This window comes from Nannospalax galili, unplaced genomic scaffold, assembly GCF_000622305.1.
Source record: "Nannospalax galili isolate Female #2095 unplaced genomic scaffold, S.galili_v1.0 scaffold884, whole genome shotgun sequence".
NCBI lineage: Eukaryota > Metazoa > Chordata > Mammalia > Rodentia > Spalacidae > Nannospalax > Nannospalax galili.
In genome coordinates, this window is record NW_008352264.1 from 446,994 (window position 1) to 455,683 (window position 8,690).

At 39.8% G+C, this 8,690-nt stretch overlaps 1 protein-coding gene across 2 annotated transcripts in view; it reads left to right on the forward strand.

Moving 5' to 3' along the window:
- Window positions 1-7,403, forward strand: part of Atf6 (activating transcription factor 6) — a 235,063-nt gene extending 227,660 nt beyond the window's left edge. For both annotated transcript variants that reach the window (XM_029554067.1, XM_029554066.1), the window contains exon 16: window positions 6,820-7,403. In XM_029554067.1, the coding sequence (XP_029409927.1) occupies window positions 6,820-7,028 (209 nt within the window). In that variant the 3' untranslated portion in view covers window positions 7,029-7,403. The remainder of the gene's footprint in view (window positions 1-6,819) is intronic.
- The last annotated feature ends 1,287 nt before the right edge of the window (window positions 7,404-8,690 follow it).

Here is an 8,690-nt window from a genome sequence, read left to right on the forward strand (position 1 = left end):
TTACCTGCACGTATGTAAGTGTACCTGTGTTGTGCAAAGCCTGAAGAAGCCAGAAGATGGTGTCGGATTCTCTGGAACTGGAGTTATGGATGGTTGTTAGCCACCATGTGGGTGCTGGGAATTGAACCTGGGTCTTCTGTAAGAGCAGCCAGTGCTCTTAACTACTGGGCCATCTCTCCAGCCCAGATATTGAACACTTTTAAAAAGCACTCTTTGGCTATTTGTGTTTCTTTTTAGAGAACTGTTTATTCTGTTCATTATATTGCTTACTGTTTATTGACTGGATGATTTAGATTTTTGTTGTTTAATTTTTGAAGTTCTTCATATATTCTAGATACTAACCCATGTCTGAAGTACAGCTAGCAAAGATTTTTGTAAAATTATGTGGGCTGTCTCCTCACTCTGCTGATAGATTCCTTTCCTATGCAACTTTTTAATTTTAAGTAATAGCATTTGTTGATTATTAGAGTTCATTTGTTATGTTGTTGAAGTACTTTTCAGAAAGTTTTTCCCTATGCCTGTATCTTAAAGTGCTTTTCCCCATATTTTCCTCTTAGCATTCAGCTTTTCACATTTTACATTAAGGTTTTTATACATTTTGAATTTATTTTTTTGTTCAGGGTAAAAGATGTGGATCTAATTTCATTCTTCTGCATACAGATAACCAGTTTTCCCAGCACCATTTATTAAAGAGGCTTTTTTCCAATGTACATTTTTTATGCTTTTTTCAAAAATGAGGTGGCTGTAGCTGTGAGTGTGATTCTTGGTCTTTGGTTCTCTTCCACTGGTCTGCATGTCTCTTTGTGCCAATACCATGCTGCCATTATGGCTCTGTAATATAATTGGAGGTCAGGTATTATGATACCAATAGCATTGCTCTTTCTGCTTAGGATTGTTTTGACCATATGGGGTCTTTTGTGGTTTTTATGCAAGTTACAGGATCTTTTTTCTAGTTCTATGAGGAATGTCACTTAAATTTTAATGGGAATCACAGTGAATATGTAGACCATTTGTGGTAAGATAGCCATTTCTAAAGGTCTTACTATTGGCTAGTAACTTCAGTTTCTTTCTTTGGTGCCTTCAAGTTTTCATTGTAGAGGCCTTTGACCTCCTTGGATAGCTTTATTCCTGGGGGTTTTCTTATTGCTGTTTTTGAAGCTATTATGAATGGGGTTTTTTCCCCTAATTTATTTCTCAGCAAGTTCATTATTGGTATATAGGAAAACTGATTTTTAGCGTGTTGGTTTTGTATCCTGCCTTGGCTAAAAGCACATGTCAGATCTAAAAGTCTTAACAGCTTTTACTATATCGTATGCACTGGAATCCACAGGTTTTTTCATGTGTAGGATCGTTATCTGCAGAGAGTGATAGTTTGACTTCATACTTTCCTCTTTATATCCCTCTTATTTCTTTCTCCTGTCTTAATTGCTCTAGCTAAGATGTTGAGCACAGTATTGAATAAGAATGAAGAAAGAGGGCTGGAGAGGGGCTCAGTGGTTAAGAGCACTGACTGCTCTAACAGAGGACCCAGGTTCAATTCCCAGCACCCACATGGTGGCTCATCATCCGTAACTACAATTCCAGGAGGTCCAATGCCTTCTTCTGACCTCCACAGGCAATTGATGACATAGGTGCACTTACACACATTCAGGCAATACACTAATATACATAAAATAAAAATAACAATTTTTTTAAAAGAATAGAGAAAGAAATTACCCTTGTATCATTCCAGATTTTAGAAGAAATGATCTTTGGTTTTCCTCTAGTTAATATATTGTTGGCTATAGGTTTGCCATATATTACCTTTCTTATATTGAAATATATTTTTCCCTTCCTAGTTTCTTCAGGGCTTTTATTATGAAGGCATGTAGAATTTTGTCAGATGCCTTGTCCATGTCTACTGAGGTGATAGATTTCTGTCTTTATGTCTATATAGTATATTACATTTATTGACTTGTATATGTTGAACCAACCTTACATCCCTGAATGAAATCAACTCAGTCCTGAAATAGGAACTTAATGTGTTCTCAAATTCAGTTTCTTAACATTTGTTTGTTTGAGGCAGGGTCTCCCTGTAGCCCCAGCTGATCTGGAATTCACTATGTATACCAGGCTGGCCTCAATCTCACAGAGATCCACCTACTTCTGCCTCTGCCTCCTGAGTGCTGTAATTAAAGGAATGCTCCACCATGTCTGCCTTCATAAAATTAAGTTTTAATGTTTTGGAGGCTTTTGTGAACATTTTGTTGAGAATCTTTGCATCTGTATTCATAAGAGAAATTGGTCAGTAGTTTTTTTTTTTTTTTTTTTTGTCCTTGCCTGCCTGGTTTTGGTGTCAGAGAAATACTGAATTTATAGAATAAGTATGGTAGTGTTCCTTCCCTAGTTTGTTGAATAGTTTGAGAATATTGATGTTAGCTCTTAAAAGTTTTGTGAAATTCGGTAGTGAATCCATCCAGTTCTGGGCTTTTCTTTAAGGGAGGACTTAATTTCTGTTTCAATATCATTGCTTATTATGACTCCGTTTAAAGTGTATCTTTGTGATTTAATTTTGGCAGGTTGTATATACTTGAGAATTTACCCATTTCTTCTAGATTTTTCCATTGTTTGGAATATGATTTCAGTCTTCCTAATCCTCTGGATTTCATTGAAGTCTTTTGTAATAGCTCCCTTTTTGTCTCTAATTTTATTAATTTGGGTCTTTCCTTTCTCTTGAGTAGTTTGGTTAGGAGTTTTCTAAATTGTGTTTATCTTTTCAAAGAAATAACTCTGATTCTATTTTTCAGCTAGTCTATAGTTCATTAATTTCTTCCCTAATCTTTATTATATCTTTCTATTGTATTTGGATTCTTGTTTTTCTAGAACCTTGAGGTGCATCAGTAGGTAATTTGCCACCTCTCTAAGCATGTATAGCTATCAGCTTTCCTCTTAGAATTGCCTTAGATGGCCATGCATGTTGACATATGTCTGTAATCCCAGTCCTTGAGAAGGAAAAGGCAGGAGAATTAGAAGTTCAAAACCAGACCCCACTACATAGAGAGTTCAAAGCAAACCTGAGCTACATGAGTGTGGGAGACAGGCTTGAGCCTAGGGTGAAAGTCTTATTGACAGCCATACAGCAGGCCCGAGGCAACGGCCATACTGCTGGAGCCACAAGAAATGCCTTGTCACATTTGCTCCCATTGGCAGATCATGAGACTGATGCCTAGAGCTCACCACTCCCTAATCACCATCCTTTGGAGCCAAAATTGCAACACTTAGACAGTATTGTCACGTGATTCCCAGGAAACCAGGTCCTAAAAGGAAATCGGAACCTAAGTAACCTGAAACCCATTATGCTAATGAGGTGCATGACTCCCGATGTCATGATTGGACACAGCCCTGTCAAAGATCTAAGTTGTAACTTCTTGATTGGACCCCTACCCCTGTATAAGCTTGTGACCTTCTACAATAAACCCATCTGCATCAACGACCCTGGTTTCCTGTGTCTGAATGTGGCTCTGCCGACACAGTCTCCTCACCAGCCCTGAGGTCTGGGACCAGGCAGAAGTATCGACAATCTGAGGCAGCTCCGGGGGAGCAGAAGAGCGGCCTCAGCACCAGGCGAGCAGAAGAGCTGCCTCAGTGCCAAGTGAGCAGAAAAGCAGCCACAGCTTACGGCCTCAGGGAGGAACGAAGGGCGGTGACCCTGCAATCACAGGCAGAGCGATCCGAGGCGGCTCCCGTGCTATCAGAGGCAGCGCTCAGGAGCCGGCGCCTGTGGGATGGCAAGCACTGCCCCTGCGAGCGGAGGAGCAGTGCCCGGGGACAGCACCCAGCACTGGAAGAGTGGAGGGGTGGCTTCAGCTGGTGGCGTCCACACATGAGACCCTTTCTCAAAAAAGGAATGGAAGAAAGATGATGAGGGGGAGAGAAGGGGAGGAAATAAATAGACTTGCCTTAGCTATGTCCCAGAAAATCTGATAGATCGTCTTCTGTTTTCATTTGATTCTATGAATTCTTAAATTTCCTCCTTGATTTATTCAGTGACATACTGTTCATTCAAATGTATATTGTGTAATTTCCAAGTATTTGTGTAGATTTCGATCAATTATTTTGCTATTGATTTGTACTTTTATTCTACTATGGTCTGTTAAGTAACAAGGAATTATTTAAACCTTTTTTAGTTAAGGCTTGGTTAATGACATATGTGATTTATTTTAGAGAAGGTTCTATTGACTACTGAGAAGAATGTATATTTCCTATGGAACAGGCTGCAGAAATCTAATTGATCTATGATATAATTTAGCTATGAAGTTTCTTTGCTCATTTTTTTGTTTGGGAGACCTATCTAAAGATGACAGTGGCACATTGAAGTCCCTCATTATTACCTCTGTGACCATATCTTTTGTGCCTTTTAGTGTTTATGAAATTGAGAGCCCCACAATTCAGTGTATATTTTAATTGTTGTATCTTCTTGATGAATTGTTCCCTTTATATGGGAACAGTAGGGCTTCTGACTAGCTAGGAAGGTTGATTTCTGTCCTTTGAGTTTGTGGATGACTTTGCTAGTGAAGTGTGTTTCTTCGAGACAACAGACAACTAAATATTATTTCCTCATTGCAGTCAGTCTGTGTTTTATAAATGGTAAGTTGAGTTCATTTGCATTTAAGGTTATTATTAAGAGGGGTTTACTATTTCCTATGGTTGTGCTGATGGTTGTTCCCTTTGGTTGGGGAGTTATTTTCTTCCTCTTGTTAGTAATAAGGGTTTGCTGGTTTCTTAAAACATACATGATGAATTCCTTTCCAGTTCTCTTTTATTCATCTGTTCCTCTCATGCAGTGTATTCTCCCCCATGCTCTCATGGATAATACTGTCTTCCTTCTTCCTCTATGTATAGTATTCCTGTGAGTATTTTTGCACTGCTGGCTTGGTTGTCATGAGCTGACTTAGTTTGTGCTTATCTTGAAATGTTAAGAAAGAACTTACTGGGTACAGCATTCTTGGTTGGCAGTTATTGTTCAGGGATTGAAATATATCATTCCATGTTTTTCTGGCTTTTAAGGTTGTTAACAAGAAATTTGGTGTTATTCTGATTTTTTTTTTTCATTTGTAAGTGAATCAGCATTTTCCTTTATACCTTTTTAATATTGTTTCTTAGCTTTGTATTTTTGACATTGGTGATGGTTAGTGTTGTCAACTTGACAGAATCTAGAATCACCTGAGAGATGAGCCTTTGGGCATATGTGCACAGGATTATCCTGATTATGTTAAGGTGGGAAAACCCGCCCTATATGAATGGAGCCATTCCCTGCATGGGATCCTGAACTATATAAACAGAGAATAGAGCTGAGCAGAAGCATGCATTCCTCTGTGTCTGGTTCTTGTCTGTGGATATAGTATGACCAGCTCCTTCAAGCTCCTGCCACCTTGACTTCCCTCTACAGTGGACTATACCTTGAACTGTGAGCCAAAATAAATCCTTAAGTTATTTTTGTCATGGTATTTCATCACAGCAACAGAAAAGAAACCAAGACATCTTAACTGTGCTGTCGTGGAAAGTTCTCTGGTCATGTCTATTTGGGGTTCTAAATGCCCCTTGTGTTTGATGGCCATTTCTTTCTCTAGGCTTGGGATATTTTCTGCTCTAATTTTATTGAGTTAATAGTCTATGTCCTTAGATTTCTCTCACCTCCTTCTGCCCCATAGGTTCCTAGGCTTGATCTTCTGAAGATATTCCAGAGTTCTTGGAAGTTTGAGTCATTCTCATTGTACATTTCACTTGTGTCCCCAATAAAGTTTAGAGATAGAAGTACTAGGGTACTTGTTGGGGCACATGTAGTTTATAGTTTTTAGAGCTAAGGATATCAATATGTAAGTACTGAAATTAGGAGGGAATAAAAAGGGGGGAAAGAGGGTAAAGAATGAAAAATGAGGTATGTGGGTTAGAGCTGTGAGAAGTAGTAGAGAAAATACTATGGACTTACAGTCAGAAAAACCTCCAGTGGAAATACAAGTTAAGTCACAAGTGAACCAAAGCACAGAAGTGTAAGTAATATGGGACTGGAGAGATGGCTCAGCAATTAAAGAGCACTGGCTGCTCTTGTACAGGATCCAGATTCAACTCCCAGTACCCACATGGCAGCCAACAACCATCCCTAACTCCAATTCCAGGGAATCCAATGCCCTCTCCTGATCTCCGGTGCATTGTACAACATGGGTACACTTACATACATGCAGGCAATATGCTGATACACATAAAATAAAAATAAAAAAATTCTTTAAAAGTGTACATAATAAAAATAATAAAGAATATAATGAAATGGAAGATATCAGGATGTTAGTATTTCTTCCTTGTTGGGATGATGTGGTTTCTCCCTCCTCTTCTATTGTCTTTTGTATCCATCTCCACAGGTGGAGGAAAGGGCACATCCAATGAAGGAGCCAATGAAGATCCTGTGAGAACTAGAATTGAGAAGGGACAGGCCATCTTTGTACCCTGCTTAGTGACTAATAAAATTCCTTTTTACCCTTGGAAGTGTATTACAGTTCACACCCTTAAGCACATTCTATTGAAGGGCTGGAGAGATGGCTCAATGGTTAAGAACACTGGTTGCTCTTGCAGAGGACTGGATTCAGTTCCCAGTACCCACATGGCAGCTAACAATTGACCATAACTCCAGTTCCAAGGAATCTGACTCTCTTCTGACCTCCACAGGCATTGCATGACATGGGTGCACTTTCATACATGCAGGCAATACACTGATACACATAAAAAATATTTTTTTTAAAAAGCACATTCTATTGAATATTTAATCCTGTATATATTCCTTTGCAGATAATGTGATTAATGGGCAGGATTACGAAGTGATGATGCAGATTGACTGTCAGGTGATGGACACCAGGATCCTCCATATCAAAAGCTCCTCAGTTCCTCCTTACCTCCGAGATCAGCAGAGGAACCAAACCAACACCTTCTTTGGTTCCCCTCCAGCAGCCACGGAGACAACCCATGTCGTCAGCACCATCCCTGAGTCATTACAGTAGGACCCCGCAGCTACACAGGAAAGCCAAGAGTGGGCCCCTGCCAACCCCAAGAGCTGGGAAGGAGTGCTGCTCGCTGCCTCTGGGTAGCAAGCCAGGTAGCAACTGCCTCGCACTCAGCTCAGAGAGAACAAGCAGCTGCTCCTTTCTTCACCATCTACCCATCTATGTGGAAGGTGCTGAAATTTACATGCTAGAGAATGTTTCTCTAGTTGCAGATGCAGCCTCCATCTTCTATGTTATCTGCTGTAGGTTTTTGTTTTGTTTTGTTTTGTTTTGTTTTTTTTGCCATACCTCTCTTAACTTGGTTTCCTGCTGTGTTTGTTTAAATAGTCATGTTCTTTCAAATAAGATCCATTTTCTCATTTGTCCATTTTACTTACTGGTACAGTAAAGCGAATTTTATTTAAAGCTTTAGAATAGAGATGCTCACATAGTTTCCACCAATTGGGCTTCTTTTTCCTTTGATTCAAATCCATTCTGAATATTATACTTCAGAAAACACATTTCAATAATCAGAGCAGCCAAAAATATCCCATAAAGTCAAAACAATTTGGAGGTTTGGGTAAAGTGGATTATCCCCAGTTACTAACGTTTATTTTCACTTGTGATTTGTGGTTCAACCCTGAACAAATGACTGTCGTGGAGTCAAAGAGTGGGCCACACACTTGAGAGAAAGGAAGGGCAAGGAAGGGAAGCATCAGTGGTGGTGTTGAGAGGAGAGCGAGCTCCGTTTATATATGTGTTTAAAACTGCAACTTCAGTTAAAGCCATAGCTGCTCTACTTTCCGGACTCTAGGGCACTGAGTGTTAGCTCATTGACTTATGGCTACTTTTTGCTAACCACTGCAACCTTAAGAACCACAGGACATTCTTTCACTTTTATTGTGAGTCCCCACCCCATGACACACTTCTGCTAATATGCTAGCAAATTCATGGAAGGAAGGTGGAGGTGACTTCAGACTTAAGCAAGGCAAGAGCCTTTTCTCTTAAGGATTAACGATGCCTACAGCAAGCATGGATTCCTGCTGAGAGTTCACCAGATTATAGCAATAATTTTCAATTTCTCCAGTGGAAAGATGCTATGGAAATGAGCTCTTTGTTCCATGGGGAGGTGGGGCTTTGTCCACATATATTTTATTGTGTTTTTCTGCTTGCTTTACCATAGTAGACAGCTAAATTTATAGTGTCCTGTCCATTTGGTAAATTGACAGAGATGGATGTCAGGCAGTGGTGTCCTCTTTGGTGGGCTGCCTTCGATTTCTGAAATGCTACTCCTTCCTGAAACTGTAGTTTTTTGGTAAAATTTCTACAAATACTGCTTCTTAATCTGATTGGCTTGCCTTTGTCAGACTTTTTCCTGTTCCATTCCACACTATAGCAGTCAGTTCCTCTTCTCTTTTCAAGGAAAAGGAAGTGAAAGAGCAACCGTCAAGAATTACATGCTGTCGGTTCATCCTCCTGTGAAGCCGTGGGGCCCGGCGCCTAAGTAGCGCTAAAGAAGGCCGACAGCTTTTCTCAGAATAATGAGCCTTCCAAGCTACTGAGATGCTTTCAGGGCAGGGCCCCTCTCGCTCTATTACTTGGGAATTTAGAGGTGCTAAAATACTAGCTTTCCTTTAAACACAGTGTGAAATGTTGGAATTCAATGCAGCACTCCTTTCT